Genomic DNA, 22,612 nt, shown 5'->3' with positions numbered 1-22,612 from the left:
GTAAAAGTGGTATATTCAGTCCATTTACCATATAGAGAACATTCAGGGAGACTTTGTGATCATTATAAATACAACATTGGATCCTTTCCACACACAGACTCACGTTCCACAGGAACAGGACTACTTAGGATCAAACTAAGTAGTCAAAGCTGTTGATAAGTGCAAATAAAAAGTTCACAGGTGAAGTGATTATGCAACAAGCAACTTTAATAAATTTGTGTTGTGTACAAACAGGCTATAAATTAATATTTGGTTAATTCTCCCTTTAAAAATCACATGTTGTAACCAACAACTAGTTCCTGGCCTTATGTTGACTAGTTTTATGGTCAGACGGGACCAAAGTTGTCCTGATTGAGCACAATAAAAAAAATTGAGAAACGTTTCCTATTTTTCACCACTAGATGGCAGCAAGAGAACGCCAGACTCAGGTCTGACTAAGTCTCCTACAAGAGGATCTGTTCACTTCTGCCGCCCTGGTAGCGTTCTCCTGGGCAAATGAACGTTCAGTTTAGGAAACGGAGCACATGCACTTAACTGGATCCGAAGATTTTATTAAAGTGTGGTTGTCTCTTTTTTAATGAAAATTAAATCTACAAAAAATCTACAAAAACGCTACAAAAAAATAAAAAATAAATTTCCCACCGTCTATTTTGTCTAATTACAACAAAAAGAATTCAAGCGTTATTATCTGTTAAATAAAATATGTAATTAAGGTAATTCATTAAAAACTTAATCATAAGTTGTCAGAATAATAACTGATTTAGCCATTTGTGTTGATTCATTCACTCCTAGGAATACACTTTTACAATACCAGTATGTTTGATTTCTTGTTTATAGTTCAATATATTTTAGATTTTTATTATGTAAATTCATCCTTTTAAAAGCCTTAAAGTAGTCAAAGGAGGTTGTGGAAGATATTGTTGGTACTCAAACATCCAATCCTTGATGACAATCCATACAATGATTGATAGATTTAGCAGAAAATTCAGAAGAAAATTTGAATATCATTCAAAAATCCATTTATTTCAGTAATTCCTTTCAAAATGTGAAACTCAATTATTTATCTGTGTCCATCTATGATATGTAACCAGTAAAAATATGTTTGGGATGGACAGGCGATTGTTGAGGCACAGATTCAGCTGCAGTCCACTGCTGGTGGGTTTTCCTCCAATTTCTCCTCTATGTTGGCTGCCATTATCTGTGTTTTTCTGCCATACTTTTTCCTTCCACTCAACTTTAAATTAATACATTTGATGCTACATTTGATGGTGTCACTGACTGCTGCTGGAACAACTGATATGTGAGTAGTTTTACCCATAATTGTTTAAAATATAACTTGAACATGGCTGCACAGTGGCACAGTTGGTAGAGCTGTTGCCTTGCAGCAAGAAGGTTCTGGGTTCAATTCCCGGCCCCGGTCTTTCTGCATGGAGTTTGCATGTTCTCCCTGTGCATGCGTGGGTTTTCTCCGGGTACTCCAGCTTCCTCCCACAGTCCAAAAACATGACTGTCAGGTTAATTGGTCTGTCTAAATTGCCCCTAGGTGTGAGTGTTTGTGTGCATGGTAGGTTGCCCTGTGACAGACTGGCGACCTGTCCAGGATGACCCTGCCCCTCACCCGGAACGTTAGCTGGAGATCGGCACCAGCAACCCTCCCGACCCCACTAAGGGACAAGGGTGCAAGAAAATGGATGGATAACTTGAACATAACATTCAGTTGTAAATAATCATTTTTAATCCAAAACTCTTTTCTGAGAAATTTAATTTTAGACTTTTCTAAGCATGTAAGCCATATTTTATTTAATTAATAGAATATCATGTTTTTAATGTTTTCTCAACATGTTGTTGTGGAAAATATAATTTGTTCTAAATCCAGTTAAACAAAGGTTAAATAAATAAAATAAGATAAAAAAATAAAATAGTTTAAATTTTCTATGTAATTAGTTGATATACGAGTTTCACTTTTTAAATTGAACCACTTTAATGAATTACCTTTTTGATGTTATTCTAATTTATTGAAACAGCGGCACCTATCATTCGTGTAGAGGAAAATACATGATGCTGGTTAATTTTTTAGGACAAAATATATTGTATAATGTGTCAAGTTGGGCTTCATGTGTATGAAATACAAAGTATTATGAGAAGTATAAAAATCCTGAATGATTGTTTTGACTTTCCTACATTTCTCATTCTTAAGGAAGCTAAAAATATCAGTCAGTCAAGGTATTTTAGGTGTTTTTAAACGCCAGGTAGTGCATATTTATTTATTTACACAATAAGTCAAAATTGCCAGCTGAAAAAAAGGAGGAATCAATCAAGTATTGTACATCCGTGCTCTAGTTATTGTTCTAATTAAGACTTTGTGACACTAATGATTTCCATTTGTAGTCAAACAGAGACATGCAGCAGAGATCTTAGGTAGGGAATTAAATCATGACAGCTGCACTGACGAATAATGACCTCATGAAGACTAATTGGTTACCGCCCCATAAATACTTTCCTTCTTAGTATCATCAGACGTTTCAGTTTATTGCTATTTATAGAGTCCTTTGTTGTCATTGGATTTACTTTACAATATAAATAATGCTATAATAGAGGTGACAGATGAGATTTGCATGTGATACCGCATGCAGAGCTCAAGTTCAACATCATTTTTACTGCCTTTTTTAGAGAAACAAGAACAGTGGGACACATTTGGAAGCCTGGACAGACTCAAGAGTTGATCACATATCGGTAAATGTGATTAATCAACAGTTTATGATACACTTTATTAAGATTTCTTAAATGTTCTCCATTAAATATATGTTTTTCTTACCAAATTAAAAAATAATCATTAGTCCCAAAGGATGGTTGTAGCTTATTATCTAAGGTTCTTTAAAGAGTTGTTGTGGACGCTGATGGCTGTGGGCAGGAATGATCTCCTGTAGCAGACTGTATCACAGCGACCCCTAAAGAAGCCTCCAACTGAATTTTGAAAGTTGTTCATAATTTTCTTGATTTTATGAAAAATCCTTCTTTGGATCATCATCTCCAGTGGTTCCACAGTAGCCGCCAGAACAGAACCAGCCTTCTTTATCAGGTTGTAGATACTTTTTGTTTTTTGCTGTGACTCCAACAGATGATGGCAGGAGATGTTGCACTGTACAGGTGAACACCGAGTTATTTATACACCTCAACCGCCACCACTTCTTCTTCTTCTTCTTCTTGACCTAATCATGATTCTTGAAATCTACCATCAGGTTGTAGAATTTTATTGGAAAAGGCTCATTTGTTCCCCGAATATTAACTACTTTGTGCTGGTTTTTACATAAAATCCTATTAAAATGCATTAAAACCAGTGTTTTCATATGTCAAAATATAAGAAAATTAAAGATGTGTGAAGCCACTGTATATGTGAGTAAAATTCTGTTTTTCATTCATTTATAATCAATTAGCATCGAGTGCATTTTGTAATTGAAACTGAGCCGTAACTATTGGGACTCTCTTGCTGTCACTCGAGACAACAACCAGAAAATGCTTCAATTGCATTTGCAGCTCGGTTATTGTCCCGCCTTTTCCCTCTTCCGATTGGCCAATTTTCAGAGTAGGGCTTGAATTCGGAGCGCTCTGATTGGTTCGAAGGGCTTTCTGTTTTGGTCGCCTGCCAGCAGCCGTCTGGAAGGGGAGGGGAGCCGTCTGCCTTCCGCTTCTGGGGCTGGATTGACACACAATGAGGAGCAGAGAGGCCGGGGAGACGCTCCACAAACGCCGCTGTAAATAATTACAACAATCACAGAGGCCGGAGAAACATGGAGAACCAGGTACGGTTCGTGTCTCCTTTCGGAATGGGAGGTTTTTACGGGGAAAGGGGCCGCACGCAGGCGGTTGGCTGGCAGGGGAGAAATGAATCTTCCTTTCTGCGCGTGAGAAAGGGGAGAAAAAACTCGTAGTTGTTTGGCTCTGGAGCTGTGCTAGCTGGGCACTCATACATCGGTATTTACTACTACAGCACTCGGCACCGCTGCCTAGCCACATCCAAGCACACAAAGAGACCCCCGCTTGGGTTTTTATTCTGCCCTGGTTCCTTCAGAAACATACGCAAACCGTTTACAGCTCGCGACAGTCAGTTTATATCGGGGCTTTTGGTGAAGCTAAGCTAAGCTAATTTATGTATGAGTAGAGTGTCGGCCGTTGGCTAAAGGCTAAGGAGCAGCTACAAGGCGCCGGGGGAAAAGATTTGTCCTGCCCCAGGTTAGGCTGCTGAGGCTGGGTGTTGTCTCCGCCGCCAACGGCCTGAAATCTGAACAACACAGAGGAGCTGATAACGACAGGAATCTTACAACACTCTGGAGTATATTTGCATTATTTGCTCACAGCTGGTTAATGTTCACCACGTTCAGGACTGCACAGGGTTCCTACGCAGAATGGAAAAGTGTGGAATTTAGTATTAGGTGTTTTCCAGGTTGGATGAGGAAGAAATGTTTGCATTTCCAGATTACTTAAATCATTGTCCAAAAGTTGCATCCATGCGTTTGTCCAGATATCTGTTTTTCTTTTCGTGCATGCAGTCATCCATTGATTCAACATTGATTCAAACAATACATCTGTATTTACTTTTACAATTATTTTTTCTTCCATCCACCATCTATTCATAAATCTATCTATCAATACTTCATATATTCATGCATATATTTTTTCATTCATTCATCAATGCATAGTTTTCCCATTCATACATACACTGTTACCTGTATTGTTACATAAATGTCTATTTCAGTAGAGCCACTCATCACTGCACACACATTTCCATCAATTCATCAAAAAATGCAGTATTTACCTCTATTTATTTCCTCCAGTGACTTAAAAAATATCTATTTTCACCTTATGTCCATGTGAAAATACACATAATTATCTATTTATCTAGAGGGGTTACAAATACCTGAACATTTTCTGATATTTTATAATTTATTTTTGTAATTCAGTGACTTTTTCCCCATTTATCTTAGGTTTGTATATAAAATGGACAGATACCTTAGTTAGGAAAAGTATGAATTTCAATATTACAGGTGTGAAGTAGACCTGATTTTAAATTGGAGGAGGTAAAAATGACCAGAAGTGACATGAATAGAGTAGGACAAGATCCTAAAGCTGTTTTGGCTAAGTAATAGAAATAAAGTATGCCAAACTGATGCTTTGAACTGAAGGACTAAAATCTAAAGTTCAAATAATATAAGCATGTGTGTAAATTAAAAAGTAAGACAGCTACGGCATTGCTGGAACAATTGTCCCTCAATTGTTTTTAGTGGTTATGCTACTGCTAAATGTATGAGCTGACTTGCAATAGTCATTTTCTATAGACAAAAGCTCGTGTTCCTAGCTTTATAATTTGATATTTCTACTGTTTAAGCAGAAGCAGAGAATGTGAAGGCTCAAAAGAAGAAAGTCATTCTGCTTACATTATTTTTTATAGTAAATATTGATGTTAAATGCTGAGATATCTGATAAAAATCTGATCCTACGCTATTTAAGTGCTCATGTATCAAATCAGTTGTTTTTTTTTATGTAGCTAACTTGAGTCGTCTTCACTCAGTAACACCATCCAAACTGAAGAGTGTGGTCAAGCAGATCCAGTAGTGATTATGTATGTTGTATTTAGTAACCAGAAAACAACAGTATTTTTGAGCTTTTCATCAAACTCGATCCACTCTGTTGGAGCAACTCTAATTATTGAATCAATACAAAGTCTGCTGAATTAGTACTAGTTGTAATCCTAGTAGCATTGACAAAAGCAGGATTTGTCTACGGAGTGACACAATCCTTACCATTTCCAAGGTTTTTCTTGCTTTTTGTAAATTTGAGGTGCCAATATCTCTGAAAAGAGCATTTGTGTTTATAGGTTGCATTTTTTTTATTATCTTCTAGGAATATTAAGGAAGAAGTTCCTAAAATAATTATAGTTTAATTCACATTGTAAAAGACTTAATGAATCAAACCTAGTTGGGTTGTTCTCTTTAAGATAATTGGGAGCATAATGAACCCTGTGTTTTAAAACAAACCCTGTCATTAAGACTATAAAACAGAAAGTAGGGTTTTTTGCTCGCTGTTCATCTTCTGTAGACAAGTCTTCTTTCTATTTCTTAATTTATTGGTCTTATTTGCTCATGAAAAAAAAATCCCTTTAAAACAATATTTAAGTGTTGGCAGAAGTCTGTAGTTTTTAGTATTTTATATGTTCTGGGTAAAAAGGGTAAAATGCATGTAAGTAAATCTATTAGTCTGTGTGTGTTAGTGGTGAATCCAGTTTCCATGACCTCACAATGTAATGTATAATTTTAAGGGTTAGTTTCTTATCCACATTTGATTAATGTACAAAATTGCTCACTTAGGGTTTATGTCATCTGAAGATGAACATTTTATGCAGAAAGCTCAGTAAGCCAAATTATAGATCTGCTGTCTGTGGAAGAAATGCAGCTTGGTGTGTCCCAAATGCCTGAGGCTGCAAGAGGCTGGGTTTTCAGGGTGAAGCCACACACACTCGTGGAAAGTGGCTCATCCACTTTCATGGAGCTAGACTCTATTCAGCGTTGACCCCCTTTGAAGTCTCAACCGCCCAAAGTCGACTTCTGGTACAAGTTAAAAACAAATTCCAGCTTCTTGTTCTGTTGGAACTGAAACTCCAGGTTTGTCACTACTATTGGAAAATGGTCTAATCACAAGTATTTAATACCACTGTCCTATATTTTAAATTTTTTAAAGATTTGTTCACATTCACCTGCAAAGAAACTGCTCAAACCTGCCAAAAATTTTGCACTCCTCTCCGTTTATTCCAGTCATTTTAACACAAGTTTTTCTTCTTCTGTGGTTTGGTAGCATCTTGAAGTTTATTTCAGTGCTCATATTAACATAACTACCAATTTCCAAAATTAAGGACAGAAATGACAAAAACTGGATTTTTAATCAGTTTGAAAGTAGTTTTTATTTTTTACAGACACCCAAAGTAAAAATTAACATAAAAAATGGACCAATCTCAATTTTATGGCAAATTTCTGATCAGCCTTGCCAACTGATATTTCTCTAAGAATTATAAGAATATCTAAAAAGGTGTCTTTGTATTATTTAAAAGCAGAAAATAAATACACAATTCACATTTCACAATTTTTCCTCATCTTATATTGGTTGATGTGGTTAGTTTGGATGGCATTACTGAAACAGAAGTCCTGGAGAAGCTCAGTAGGATAAAACCTGATTGTCATTTTAGCATAGTTTACAATTTATCAATGACTTTGCTGTGTCCGTCGTTTCCATAGACAGAAGGAACTCACCCTTGACTCGTTTGGCAAATCCTTCTTTATGCTGGTGGCACTCGTCCTTGAAGTTCTTTGTGCAAATAAAGAGGATTTTCCCCACCGGTGTGGGAACATTTCTAAGAAAAATAACATTTAACCAGCCACTTGGAAAAGGCTCTGATGCTGGGTGTAATTAAATATGTGGGTTAACACACCCTCACAATTTAAATCCAAAAATAATGTGAGAAATAAAAATGGCGGATTTACAAAAATGGTTAGCAGGAAATTGGTGAACTTATTTATTCTGTGAAGTATTAGTTCAAAAAGACTAACAGTGAATAGAGAAACTAAACAGATTTCAAAAATATAACAGATATTGCTTCATATGTCCCCTTTAAAGAAACCATTCTTGCTTCTGACTGACCTGTCACCGATCAGTGTTAATCAAGGTCAATATCGTCTGATTCTTGCTGACAGATCATTTCTCAGTGTATCTTTTAGTCGACTCTGTGTTAAAACTCCGTAATTGAGTTGTCATTCCCAGTCGTATTATGAAGATCATGTTGCAACGGCAAAGTGTGTCAGTCTGCAGTGGTTGAAATGTCAAGATGTTCTGCAGAGTTGTGTGGCGTTTGAATGAACTGAACCAAATCCAAGAAATACAGAAGTCTGTGAATATTTTGTTTGAATTAAAGTCTTGGGGAAATTGGAATATCGTTGCATCACAGTGGTTTGTTTGGACAGGCTGCTTCATATGTCTATAATGTGCATCTGATCTCCTCTGGTTTCTTATGATCAGATCTTATTACAGGATCAGTGCAGCTGGGTCGACATGTTTGATTTGTCATGCAGCTTGTTAAATTCCTTACACTCTAATTCACACACCCAGTTTCAAATAGTCACTTGCTTTCATTGGAGGCCTCACTGACTGTATTTGTAATTGGACAGTGTCTCTTTAGGACGTAAGATTTTCCAAAACAGATTAACGTTTCACTGTCCCTGCTAATGTGGGCTATGATAGTCTTGATCTTCACCCAAAGACAAATTTGGTCATCGCTCGGAGTCCCTGTGTGTGTGCTCTCTTTGGGTCAGTGTTCCTGCTTTTCTTTCAATCGTTTATTAGCTTGAAGAGATTAATGGATGTTATTTATTTATGGCCGCCGGGAGTTCATTGTTTTCATGGGAGCCAGCATGTCTGCCAGAATTTGTATTTCCCCTCTGTTGGAGAGAAAAAAACAGCGTGGTCATGCACACATCGTCACTGTTTTAGCAGCTTTGCTTTATTTGCTTTTTAGTCCCGTGCATTTCTTTTGATCGAAATAGCCATTATTTTTGCTTCAAATTGTGAATTTGTCTGCATATTATTATTTCAGATGAATAAACATTTTATTCCTGTAATTAGTATCCATGTGTTTTAAGCTTGTTTTTTCTCTTCTTGCCTTGTTTTTTCTAAGTGAATATGATCTTTGATTTTAATAGAAAAATAGACACTTGGATTTAAAAAAAAGCTACAATATAGATTTTATTTATTAGTAACTTATAATTGCTACTTTTCCTGACAATGTTGTGACTTAGAGGGTTTTTCTCACTGAGGAACTTAAAATATAACAAATGTATTGCTGTGTTATTGGTGAATGTCACGAGCATTTACTGAAATTATTATATTGAGAGTCCATCCAACTACTTAAATGCAATATTTGGCACGCAGATAGTTGAAGCTCTGGACCTGACTCATTTACTGTCTGACAGTAAATGATACTAAACCTTTCCTGTTTTAGTAATTTAGGAATGCCAACATTATTTTTGCTAAATGCCAATTCAGAAGTTCCCAACTATTACCTTTATTTGGAAAGCCCAGTTAATGATTTCATGGCTTTGCAAGCTTTGCTCAACAATGACGGGTCATATTTTAGCTTACTCTTACCTGAACTTTACTACTCACCTGGAATGACGCAGAGCAAAATGTTAAAATCTTTAGACGAGAAGAAAATGGGCTGAAAATGCAAACGTAGCTCCCCGTATCATTCAACCATCAAATATTGGCTCAGTCTTATGAAAACATTTCCAAGCAACAACATGATATCCAGGTGGTTTTATAGTAATAATTTTATTGAGAAAATCAAACAAAATACTCATCCTGGATTAAACCTAATTTGTCAGAAAGTTTTGAGTATATTTTTTTTACTGAATAAAGGGGGAAAAAATAACCAAAAACCATTTGTGCGTTACACACCTAATATTAATGCAACTGATTCAACATGCAAAATTACAGAGAAAGAAACTTTGGGTCATCCTTTCCAGATGCTTGATGGTTATGTTCATCTGTTCCAACAATTAGGCAAATACAACATGAGACTGTGCAGCCATCATGCTGTTCAGGAAGCAGACGGGTTATGAAATGTCTGTAAAAACCCTGAAAAACAAAAGACCCTGGAAAGATGTTGGTGAAAGTTGGTAATAGAGCCTCATTATCCACAGTGAACTCTGTACTAACATGGACTGAAAAGCTGCTCTGCAAGGAAGAAGCAGTTTCTCCTGAAGTAACACAAAGAGTCAGATTACAGTTTATAAATGCACTCTGAGGCTGTAGGAGCTTCAGTTTTAGAGGCATGTTCTGTATTTTGATGCAGCTAAAATTAGAGTATTTGGTCATAAGCCTGTCACTATAAATATTTAAATTAAAATTTCTATTTGCATGCTTATTTGTATTTTTTTGCCTAATTTTTATTTTTATTTTATCTTTTATTTTACACAAGTCCTAACTGGCAGGTTTGCCTGTTTTCCCTGTCTGAGCTGAATGACTAATACGTTTTGAAGGAAATTTTTGTTTATTAGAGAAGGCATAATCCATTTTATTTGTTTTTGTTTATTTTGGATAATTAAAATGTTTTTCCAGCTCCAGTACTAAATGTTCTTAATGTTTGAGAAGGTGTTCTTGCTTTATTATGCCTAAATCATGTAAAAATGCTCTCAAAACTATAGTACCGTTTATCACCATAATGTCTGGAACAATTTATTGTCCATCTAAATTTATCATGTTTTGGCTTTTTGGCCTTAATTTTTATTATTAAAAAATTAAAAAAAGAACTTTTCAAGCCTGAAAGTACCGTTCCTCCAAATCCTGACTGTTAAACCAGTTCTGTCAGGAGGAATAAAAATAGATTGTTTGACTTGCACATACATTATTTTGGCATTTAGCAAGTAAACATCCTGGCAGTATTTCTAATTGACTTTAAATGATAAAAGTTTAGTCTGATTTAATATTACAAGTAAACATTTCATTATCTGTATTTCCATGGCAATATAAAGTTTTAATGTGTAAATATGCTACTTTATTGTATTGCTTTAATTCAAAAGCTTATTTTGTGTTTGTATGTTTTGTTAGTCTTTCTGCAAAAATACACATTTCCTAATGTGGGTTTTTTGTCCAAACAAAAGAAAAAATTAAGCACTGAATTTTGGCTCTGATTATAAAAATTTAAAAGAAAACTCATCTGAAACAGCTTCAAATTATTATTCAGCTGATTTAAATTGTACACTTAGGTTGAAGTCTATTTTTATTACGTTTACGCCAACTTTATGAGCATAACTTTTATTCGAAAGCATAAATATTATCCATTTACAGGATCTTGTCCAATTAAAAGCTTAAAGTTCTTGCAGTCGAGGAGCTGGGGCAAATGACTAAGCCATACTTAACTTGAAATATTGGCTTCATTGATTGTTATGTCATTAAAAGAGTGGCTCATTAATTTCCCTCTATTTGTCACGTCTGTAATTCATCACCCTCATTTATTCCCTGTTGGGCTAATACGTCTTGATTATTGGCAGATATTCATACCCACTCTCAGCCATTCAGCATCAGATTAGCCGAATTAATCGATAAAATGTCAGTGTAAAATTAAACGTTATATTCAGTTGCTTAATAAAACACTCCAGCCTTTCTCTTTATGTTTTGCTTATCTGATTTTCTGCGACTCCTCGGTGGGGGAGGGTGTGGTTAATGATCAGAGAGTCTCCCTCGTCGTCTCCCCGTTGGCACGCTGCAGTCTGGAGTTTAAGGGCATTACTGTCACAGGACGGCCAGGCAGAGAGCCAGGCAGGGAGGAGGCGAGCTCCAAACGAGCTCATCGTGGTCCCGTCCCGTCTAATCCCTCCACTCATGAGCCGCACCGTGCCATTTTCAAATCCCCACATTCTTCAGGCCGTCCCTGGACATAAAGTGCCTTTCTGCCCCCCCGTCTCTCTCCACTTCATTCCTCACCAGCACCCCGTCTCGGTGTTCTCCTTCTGCACTCCTCTTCATCTTCTATAATCACAGCGTCATTTGCGAGGCTCTCTCCTGTTATTGTCCGTGGCTGACAGCAGTAGTCCAATAATGTGCTCCTTTTCTGGACTCCTCTTTTGAGATCGGGCTGCTTGGGCGTCAAATTACTCTTAATTTCACTGAGAGCGTCCCGACACCAGTCCAGCTTTGTGTCTGTCCAGACGCCACCCTTCCTTCCCCTCTGAAGTGTCACCAGACTTTGAGCAGAGACTTGAAGGTTTTTGTTCAAGGTGGAATCGGGGAAATGATGAATAGTGGGTCCCCGGATTAATCGCGTTGCCGGCTTCGCTTATGTTTATTTCATAAGACGGCTTAGTTTGCAAGGTGTTTCTGCTGCTGTAATTTATCACCGCAGAAGAAACGGTATGAAGCCACCTGGACAGGGCTCACACTAAAGGTCGTTTTCATTATAGATCAGTGTAATTAAATATTTCCATTAGGGATGGACCGATGCACTTTTTTCACTTCTGATGCAGAGATTTATTGGTTTCAGCCAATACAGAAAAACAGGTGAATTGACTTAAAATGTTTATTTTTTTAGACTTAGACAGAGATTTACTGAATTACACATTTATTTGATAACACTGCACCAGTACAGCTCACTTAAATACAGCAGTTACTTCACAGGCTTGGCCAAGCATGGGAAAATAGCACCACTTTAATCTCATTTTAGGAGTATAATTGACAAATAAAAGGACAAAAGCAATTTTTTGACTGCAGAGTTCTTTCCTCTATGCTGGAGGCTTGAACTTGAAAAATTTTCAGAGTTTCGTTCCTCTGGTAAGGCACCACCCCACCAGTGAGTGGGAGCGTCCCACCACTCCAGTCCCAGCCTCGGTTGTCTCTGACTGGCCACTCCAGGCTAAAAGTCCTCTCCCTCTGTGTTTGGACCTTGGTTTGCTAAATTAAAGCAAACTGAAAAACATGTTTGTGAAATTGATAAATTCATCTCGAATATTGCCATGTCCGTCAACCTTTTCTGATGCGATACTTCAAAATGTGCATGTCAAACGTTGATGGAGATCTACCTGTGAATCTGTGGCTGGACTTGTAAAGATGTTAAGCGAAGCTGAAATGAAGAAACTCATCAATTTTTGGCTTGATAATATAAAACTATCAAGAGAAAAGAATTGATACACAGATTATGAGCTTGGAGCAAGTTGATCTGAAGTCTCTGCCTCCTGATAAACCTTTTATGCGTTTTTTTAATATAACTTTGTTTTTGTTTTGGTTCCTTTCCAGTGCACGGTGCAGGTGAAGCTGGAGTTGGGCCACAGAGCTCAGCTGAAGAAGAAAGTGACCTCTGAAGGCTTCACACACGACTGGATGGTTTTCGTCAGAGGCCCAGAGACCGGCGACATCCAGCACTTTGTAGAGAGGGTCGTCTTCCGCCTGCATGACAGCTTCCCCAAACCCAAGAGAGGTAAACGCTCATTAGATTTAAACACATATACTTACACTGTTTATTCAAAACTCTTTTTTGTGAAGCATCTGAAATTCAGCAGTTCTTTAAGCTTTGAAAGAGGTCAGATTAAGGACAGATGATTGAGATAATCTGTATAAGAGATATAAATGTAATAAAAATGAACAAAAAAGAATAATCCATCAATGCAGTTTACATTTGTAAAACTCTTATGAATTGATATACAAATTTGACAATTTAAACAAATGTCTTTAAATTATTCCATCACACTAAGCTAAAGTAGACTGGTACAAGAAACCAAAAAGTTAAACATTTGGTATGTGAGAAGTTTTTGATTTTGACGAGTTTTTGACGATTGTTTTCAATTTGGAAATGTTTTTTTAATTCTATTTATTTTAAATTGGGATTATTCTGAAAAGTACACTGAGTTAGGGATGGGTATTTATCATATTTATCATCATTGGGATTTTTTTACTGTGATACAATAGTTGTTTTATTGTGAGAATGATAAACTGCATTTCCTCTAAATACTTTGTCACTTTTATGACAGCAAAATATCCTGAAATATATTGTGATTAAAATCACCCATGTGAACGTATAAATTAGTATCGTCAGTGATGAGTGTGTGTCTGTCTGCAGTATGCAAGGAGCCTCCATACAAAGTGGAGGAATCGGGATACGCAGGCTTCATCATGCCTATCGAGGTTTACTTCAAGAACAAGGTGCGAACGCCTCAACAGTACTACATGTATTTTATGGTGTGGAGAAAGAAAATGTGGGAAAACAGAGTAGGAAAAAAGCAGTTTTTAAATGCCTGATTCATTGTTCCATAAATGTTTCATACGTCCTTCCATCTATCCTTAAAATGTGTGGAATCTGGAGTCATTTGAATGTGGACAGATGTTGAATGTGTTGCAACCCTGTTGTTGTTCGAGAAGTGGTCGACTTCAGTCCTCAAAGGGTCGATGCAGGTTTTAGTCGTGGCCCTGCTCCAACACCTGATTCAAATCACCAAATTATCTCTTCAGCCTTTCAGCACGTTCTGCTGCAGCCTTAAAATGTTGCCGTCTCTCAAGTCTGTGTACGTTCAAGCAAGAAAACATCTAAACCAGTGGTGTCCAAACTGTCAAATTAAAAAATTCATTTGATTTATTTTTAATTTTACCCGCTCAATAATAATTTTATTTTTAATCAATCAAGTTATTCGTACAGCACATTTCTGCAACAAGTGCTTTACATCACAAAACACAAAAAAATCAATAAAAACAGTCACCAAAAATGGAAATCATTAACGATCAAAAACACAAAAAGGACTTCAGATGCCTTTTTAAAAGACAATTTTCAAATTCTTTTGAAGCATTTGTTGTTTTCTATTCATTGGCCAAATGTTTTTACCTTTTGTTGACTTTTGGTGAAGGGCCAAACAAAATAATTTTGAGGGCCATATATGGCCCATGCACCACACTTTGGACACCCTGGTCTAAACCATGCATGACACAAGCTCTCAAAAACTGGAGTTCCCTGCACCTTGTGTTATTTATAAATGAAAGCAAAATAAAAAATTTATTTTGCAAATCCAAATGTGCTGCTTTTATTTTGAAAAGCTTTTATTGTGAAGATCTCTGCCTTCATTTCTTTGTTTGATGCTACTATATGTTTGTAGATGTTTTATTTAAATGATGTTTAGCTTTACAAAAACACATCAAGTATTTTACTTGCCAGTCTCTAAGAGTCTGATCCTTAACTCTGATGAATTAGTTCACTTCTGTTTATGAGCTCACATAATTTCTCTGTAATTAATTTTGCAACTTGGCGATTTAGTGAAAGTTTAAATGGTTGCAGTTCAAAAGGAAGAGAAAAAGTTTGTGCTATTAACATTAGTTTGGTGTCGACATACCATTAAGTGTACATAATTCTCATTTCCTTCCTGATTTCTTCAAAATTTCCTTCCAAGAAATGTCACTTATTATTCAGTGATTATTATTCAGAAATACTTTTTTCTTACACAAACTGTTTGTTTCATTCAGCTTCTGTTGTGGCACATAAAGCAAGTTTTAATCTTCTCTCTTGTTCAGGAGGAGCCAAAAAAAGTCATCTTCAACTATGACCTGTTCCTTAACTTGGAGGGAAACCCTCCCGTTAACCACCTGCGCTGTGAGAAACTCACCTTCAACAACCCCACCAAAGAATTCAGGAAAAAGCTCATCAAGGCGGGAGGGGTAAGTCTGTCACTGACAGCTGTACTCAATAACAGCTAAGAAGACTTTAGGTCAGATTACTGTTAAAATCTGACCATTTTATTTCTCATTTCACTCATTAAATACAGTTCCTGTAGTTGTTCATCTTTGAAAACAACAAGAGCGTTTTTGGCCTCTGTGCACAGCTTCCAAAGCATTAAATTATTCAGAAAAAATGCTTAAAAGTGAGTTGTAGTATCACTGTGTGAAAATAAATGACACAATGTGTCAGCCAATCAAATCAGTGTTCAGTGGTAAAACTCTGATATGTTAAAGTCACTGTAAGAAAACAGTAAAAACCTTCAAGAGTGGCGGCATTTAAGAAAATTACCTGAGATATTTTCAACAACCCAAGTGATCCACATGTAGAAAAGACATAATTGATAAAAAACATAAGTGTTGAACAAACTAAATTGTATTAAATACTTTGTTGAAAAGCCGTTTTTGTTAATGATGCTTTCAAAATGTTTTCTATATGGAGAAACATTTAACTTATTCTTCCTTTTCTTCATGTCTTTCCATATGTTATTATTTGAATACAAATCAAGTGATCAAACTTGGAAATCCACACTTGTTTAGAATCTTATCCGTAATGTTTAGATATATTTCTGTATTTGGACAACTTTTGGTGAGTTGTCTTAATGTTAAACAAATTTTTAAAAATATTGTTAATTGCTACTTAGCATTTGTATTTTATCAGAACATATTTGATGTAATTCAAGTATTTTTTTCTTTATTTAACCAGGAAAACCCCCTAATTGAGATCCAGATTTCATTTTCAAGAGGAACCTGAGCAGAAATCTGCAACACACAAGTGTGGCAATAAAAAAAATGTAAATAAAAAACCTGCAGGCCAATAGTCACCGAAAACATTTCTAATCAAATCCAGGCTCCGGCATGATCTGCTTAGAAATTGTTACAATATTAGAAATGATTAACATTTGCTTTGACCACCAAACAAAACCAACAAAACAAAACCAAACATCTGTTCTCACATATTAATTTCAAAAAGCTTTGTGTTGATCAAAACAGTAAAACTTTACTTCAAATGAACTGAACCTCTTCGTAATCCGCTCCAAATTACTGCCTCCCGTTTTGAACTTGGAGTCTACCGGTGGTTTTGAGTGTCGGCAGAGAAACACAGTGACTCATGTGTATTTAATTTCAGATACTGGTGGTCCCTGAGGGGGCTGAAGCTATGTCGAGGCCCAGTCCGGACTACCCAATGCTTCCCACCATCCCCCTCTCAGCCTTCTCAGACCCCAAAAAGACAAAGACCTCTCATGTATCAAAGGTAGGACAAAGGGAGAAACATCATTTGGTTAAAGTTCCCTTGATCACGTGAGCTCCGTCTGCATCGTTTGCAGGTATAGATTAAATAAAAATTTATATTTTTCCTTTTTGAGAAAAAGGCAGACTGGAGTTAGTAATTGTTCCCAGCTGTTTTTGTGCATTCGTGTGCAGGATTTCTCTCTTCTTATCTGCGGAGTGAGGGTGCACATTAGGAGGAAAACTGACTCCTTCGCATTTTTGAAAGATGAATCAGTTGCAGAGTAGACCTGACGAGGACTTTATTCTTTTGCAGGCGTCTATTTCTATGATTTTTTTTTTTTTTTTTTTAATAAAGATATAACCAGAATCTAAAAAAATCTTCTTGATAAATCCTGGTTTTCAGTCTAGCCCTGCATGTTTTGGGTGTTCCCCCAGCAGCCAGGCACCTGTCTTAAATGAATGTGTGATTTTCAGGCTTCTGCAGCATTGCATGGTAAACTGAGGAGGTAATGCATTCATTTGAATTAGGTGTGCTGGAGCAGAGATGCAGTAAAAACATGCTGGACAGTGAGCTCTAAGGGCCATGGTAGAGAACCGCTGGAAAGCAAATATTTTATTTTTTTGACTTTCTAAAACCATATTTTTAGCATTTAATTGAAGAGATGCTTGCTAAAACCTGATTTACAGTAAAATTAACTTATTTATCTGATGTATGTTGAGCATTTCTCCACTTTAAATACTTAACCTGAAGTAATTTTAGTTTATGCTTATCTTGTTCATGTTAGCTTTGATACCTGAAGTAATTAACAAGGTAACTTGCATTTAATGTGTGAATTTCTACGCATTTTCTATGTTTAGTATTTTCTTAGACGCAATACGTTTTGAAGAACAAAAGTATTTATAACGAAATTAAAGTTTACAGATTTTATTGAATTTAATTTATCACTGTTCCAACAATTTTGAGTTCTGAAAACAGATTGAAAAATATCTCTTCTATCAAACTTTTATCAACAGAGTAAACCTTTAAAATCAGCTTTTAGGTCAGTTTGCCTCTTGTAGGTCACTCCAAGCAAGTTGATAAATATTTCCAAACTAAGAAGGTGGGAGTTACAAAAAAGGACTATTGCAACACACTTTTTTTTGTAATTTCTTTTAACATGCATCATGCAAAATCCGTTGTTGCCTTCAGTTGGTCCAAAGCTCTGCAGTGAGAATCTGAAGCAAACAGAAGAGCACACATCTCTCCTGTTTTAATGCCTCAGCCCTGGTAACGCATTTATTTTGGCTGTAAATTTAAAATTCTAACTTTCTCTGTTACTGAACTGTAGAGCTGAAATGATTAATCAGATTAATTTGCATAATTGTCAAATAATTTAGGAATCGATGAATCGTTACCTGGAGTAAACACTTAAAAAAGGACATTTACTGAAAGAACAACACATTGAGAGCAGTAATAAACCCAAAACTGTATAAAAATATGTACATTTTGAATTTAAGATGAAAAAAATCTTTTTCTGCAAATATCCTTTTCTCAGAACTGAAGTGGCATAGTTTTAGCTACACATACATAAAGGGGATGATATATTATTGGATTTTAGTCCGCAAGATGTTTTTTTTTCTTATGTGAAAAAGAAATTTTCACCTTATATTTATAATATTGTATAAAACAAGCTTATATTATTGAAGAATTTGCCACTTTTTCAAAAAAAATTGTTTTTCAGAATAATCAATTATTAAAACAATCATTAGCTTCAGCCCTGGTGAGTGAATCAGGAAGGACTGAGTGTTTCACATGTTGGGAGTATTTATGTAGCTGCAGATTCAATCTTTGACACAAATAATGAAGCGTTAACTACAGGAATGCTGTTACATTTTAGGCGACAAAATGTTTTTCTTTTGCTTTTTTGAGTATTTTCAATCTTGTACAAAGTGGTTAAGTAAAAAAATCTGCAGAATGTGCCAACGTATTTAATTTTTCCAGCTAATCAGAATAATTGGTAGAATACTCAGTTACTAAAGTAATCTATATCTGCAAACATTAGTTTAAATTAATGACCATCAAAATGATGCTATTTAAAAACTGACTGATTTGAACATATTCAAGTTTGTGTAGCTTCATGAGCAAACATTTAAACGTGCAACAATGAGCCAAGATTTAATAAATGTTGAAATTTAATTCTAAAAATGCAGCATTTATGAGCCTGAACCTGCATATTTTAATTTGTAGAGCCGATGAAAGTCCTGCTGTTTTCCTCTCCTCAGGAACCAAGCAAAGAAGGAAGTGGTGGCAGCAGCAAAGGACCCAAACCACACAAACTGACCAAGGAGCACCGTGAACGATCGCGGAAAGACTCTGAGAGCAAAGGGTCGTCCAAAGGCGACGACCGAGATGGGAGCAGCAAAAGCGGTCGCGACCCTTCCTCGTCCTCCTCTTTGAAAAAGCCGTCAGAGATCAAAGTGAAGGACGAAGTTAAAGTTCAGCCGAAGGCGGCCTTCAAGGAGCCCAAGCTCACCCTGAAGGAGTCGAAGATGGACGGCATGTCCCCTAAAGGAGGGGGGGCAGGAAGCGGCGGGGGAGGCGGAGGAGGAGCGGTGGAGGCCAAAGCTCCGGGGAAACGCCCCTCCACCGTGGAGTCCCCCAAACCCAGCGTCAAGAAGCAAAAGAAAGGCAGCTCCGATGGGCTGAAGGGGCCGACGGGCGGCGCGTTCACCGGGACGTCGCCGCGCGTCTCCTCGTCCTCGGCCGTCAGCCAGTCCTACGGCGAGAAGAAGCCTTCCAAGGAGAAAGGCCGCTGGCCGACCAAAAACAAAAACGATGCCCAGGAGCTGAAGGAGCTCAAGAAACTTCCAGAGTCGGAGGAGTCCAATTCAGAGGACGAAGCGTCGTCAAAGTCAGAGGTAGGAGGATTTTTGGGTAAATACGACGGTGAAGAGTAAAACCCGCTGCTACAAACACAATCCAGGATGCATTTATGACTGTAGAGCTGCTGTAAATGTCTAATTTATCATATTTTCTTTAATAATGATGATTTTGTCATTTTTAGATTTCCTTCATGCAAGAGAATTGATGTATGCATTTTTTTAAACTTGTACAATTGGTTGCATTGTTTTGTATTTGAAAATATCCTGAAATTTATTTTGGAAATAGGATTTTTCTTCTGCTAGATGTTTCATTGGAAAATACATCTTACAGAAATTAATTTGGGAAAAAAATTCACAAGTAAAACAAGAATAACCTAATCTGTAATTAACTCAGGAATAACTGGATACGTTTTCTTTTGCCTGCTGTCTGCAGAATTAGAACTTTTCTGTGGTTATCAACTTAAGACATAAAGTATTCAGTTGATTCTACTCATCTTTCCCATTTATTTGTTCATATTATTATTTATTTAACCTGTTGTACTTTTTTAATGTCCGTTTTCCCAGCAATCAGCTGCTTCGAGTCCTTCCAACTCAACTTCCAGTTCTGACTCCAGTTCAGATTCAGACTTTGAGCCTGGACAGAAACCAGGGCAAGGTGAGTTTAATGATTTAATAATTAGTCACTTGTTTTGTTTCTACTGAATAACCTTTTATTTGACCCTGGGCTTTCAGTTGTCTTCACTTCAAGTCTTTAGAGAACGCATATGAATCTTAAATAAATTGTTTTAATCCCAACTCCAGTGAATCGACTCTTCAAGTGGCATAGTTATAGAAATGATCAAGGAATACTGTTACATTTTAGGAAATAAAATGCTTTTTATTATTTAAAAAAAATGTATTTGCTTTTTTTAACAATTTCTAATGTAAAAATAAGCATTACGTGGTTAAATGAAATATCTCCAAAATGTGCCCATTTATTTTATTCGACTAATCAAGTTCAGTCATCAGAATAACTGATTAATCAGTTACTTAATCAATCAGGACATTTGGAAAGTATGACCTGGTACAGTTTGTCTCTCCTCTTGCGGTGAACTTTGTATCACTCCTGTTTTTAACAAAATAAATTGCTAAAAAAAAATCCTAAAATTAATAGTTTCAGCCACTACTGCATTCCTTTTCAGAGACATGTAACTGTTGGTTTGGTAAATCGTTGGATTAAACGTTTTAATCTGCTCAGATGATAGAATTGACTTGTTTCTGTTCTCGTCTTTCAGGCCCGCTCAGATCCATGGTGGAAGAGATCCAGTCCGAAGAGTCGGACGACGACGACAGCAGCTCAGAAGAAGAGACGCCCGTCAAAACCAACCCCCCCAACCGCGACTCTCGGTCAGTTTGAGCCAAATCACAAAGTTTTAAGCCAGAATCTGTATTTTATACATGCAGATTGTTGTTTATTCTCAGCATTTTCATTTTTTTTTTTTTTAAACCATGTAGAGAATGTAGTTCAGTCAAACTGATTCACTTGACTGGCTGCTAAAAGTCTCTACGCATCGTCAGATGCAGACGGGTATTTACGAGTGCCAGACAGAGTTCCTTTAGTCTGTTTGAATGACCTCTGACCTCGACCTGTGCCTCCAACAGACTCAGCCTGGACAGCGAGAGTGACAGCAGCGACGAATCGCACCGCCCCAGTCGAGACCCCGCCCCACCCCCACAGAAACACGGCTCGTCCAACAACAAAGTGAGTCTCCCACCGAGCGTTTTATTGTGTTTTCAATCAGCGCGTCGACGGGGGTTTCAGTCGTCTGCTGGAGCCATGTCTTGATTCTGGTGCTGCTCAGACATTAAACGCTTAGTCAAATTAAAGAATCGTAGAAATGAATTTACGTTTGAAGATTTACATTTAGAAAAACACATTCAGGACTGGAGGCATACAGTCATTTAATAAACGGCGTCTGATGAGCGGATATAACCCAACTCGTGCAAAACCACAACAAACTGATGCAACATTTCAAAGAGCTGAAGTTCAAGTTTCTCAGAATAATATGAGACAAAGACAAGATCTTATGAAGTTTGTGTTTCATGAACGCTTAAAGCAGCTGTACAAGCTCTTCGGTAACAGAGTGTACTTACAGGTTGTTGCAATTAATCATTTAGTCGCATGATAAATTAAAAGGAGCTCATGCTTGATAGAAAGACTGGATGACGTAAAGCTTCAGTCTGAAGATCAGCCCCTTATTTTTGAAGGGCAGCTTTGTTTACAAATACTAAACAATCCATTTTATTTTTTGTTTTGTTTGTTTATTTGGGAAATGTAAAATGTCTTCTAGTTCCAGTGTTAAATGTTCATTAGAAATGAGAGATTATTGATCTTTGAGAGGGTGCATTTGCATTATTATATGGCTTGAAAACGGTCTCAAAATCTAAAGAATAACTTCTGGGACAATTTATTGTTATCAAACAATTTATTGTGATGCCTTGGTTTGCTAAATTCTTCCATTTTAAATCAATTGTTAAATAATTCAGTCTTGCATTTTTTTGTCAGTCATCTGTTGAAATACATTAAAATAAAATGTAAAAAAAAAAAAATCAGTTTTTTATTTTAAAACCTATGATCCATATCTCTCTGTGGTTTGCCTCCATCTTCTGCCACAGGTTGTCCGAAAAAGTCCAGATTCCTCTTTTCGCTCAGAGAAGGTGATGAAGAAGGGATACGACAAGGTAGGAAGGGTAAATCAAACTTTTTATGTCTAAACTTAAAAATAAAATAACCTTTTTGCTGCAATACAGTTGTATTAACGAAACAAATCTTTGACTATTTTACCTTTTTAACGACGCACTTTTGTTTGGATTTTCTGTTGGTAAGAGAATCAAAACACCAAAAGTTGTTCAATAAATCAACCAATATGTCAAATTATTATAATTTCTGACTCTGAACATGATCAATTATATTATTGTAAGCCAGGTGTGTCCAAAGTTTAATAATTTTATGTGGCCCTCATTTATGTGGCTGCTAAACAGAGATGATGCAGAAGGAAAATGAAAGGAAAAAATATAGATTTAGAAATCACCTTGTTGTGGAAATTCAGTGCAATTATTTCATGACAAAAGAGGATTTAATGTAAAGAATAATCTGCATTCATCTGCATTTAAAACATTAGTTGGCTCTCAGACTCCTGTTCTAGACCAACAAAATAAAAAATATTCAACCCAAAACTTTAGTTTGTTTTAT

At 36.5% G+C, this 22,612-nt stretch overlaps 1 protein-coding gene across 4 annotated transcripts in view; it reads left to right on the top strand.

Moving 5' to 3' along the window:
- Positions 1-3,641: 3,641 nt before the first annotated feature.
- mllt1a (MLLT1 super elongation complex subunit a) overlaps positions 3,642-22,612 on the top strand; it is a 28,268-nt gene continuing 9,297 nt past the window's right edge. For 2 of the 4 annotated variants that reach the window (XM_008415150.2, XM_008415152.3), the window contains exons 1-10: positions 3,642-3,800; positions 12,829-13,009; positions 13,649-13,731; positions 15,085-15,228; positions 16,415-16,540; positions 18,781-19,416; positions 19,945-20,035; positions 20,655-20,766; positions 21,022-21,121; positions 22,036-22,101. In XM_008415150.2, coding sequence (XP_008413372.1) covers positions 3,789-3,800; positions 12,829-13,009; positions 13,649-13,731; positions 15,085-15,228; positions 16,415-16,540; positions 18,781-19,416; positions 19,945-20,035; positions 20,655-20,766; positions 21,022-21,121; positions 22,036-22,101 — 1,551 coding nt within the window. In that variant the 5' untranslated portion in view covers positions 3,642-3,788. Of the gene's footprint in view, positions 3,801-12,828; positions 13,010-13,648; positions 13,732-15,084; positions 15,229-16,414; positions 16,541-18,780; positions 19,417-19,944; positions 20,036-20,654; positions 20,767-21,021; positions 21,122-22,035; positions 22,111-22,612 lie in introns of all 4 variants that reach the window. The other 2 variants (XM_008415148.3, XM_008415151.3) reach the window with 1 other exon arrangement.

The sequence above is a fragment of the Poecilia reticulata genome, chromosome 4 (genome assembly GCF_904066995.2).
Source record: "Poecilia reticulata chromosome 4, P_reticulata-male-v2, whole genome shotgun sequence".
Classification (NCBI taxonomy): Eukaryota; Metazoa; Chordata; class Actinopteri; order Cyprinodontiformes; family Poeciliidae; genus Poecilia; species Poecilia reticulata.
Note: the sequence above shows the minus strand (reverse complement) of the source record. Positions and strands in the feature narration are given on the sequence as shown.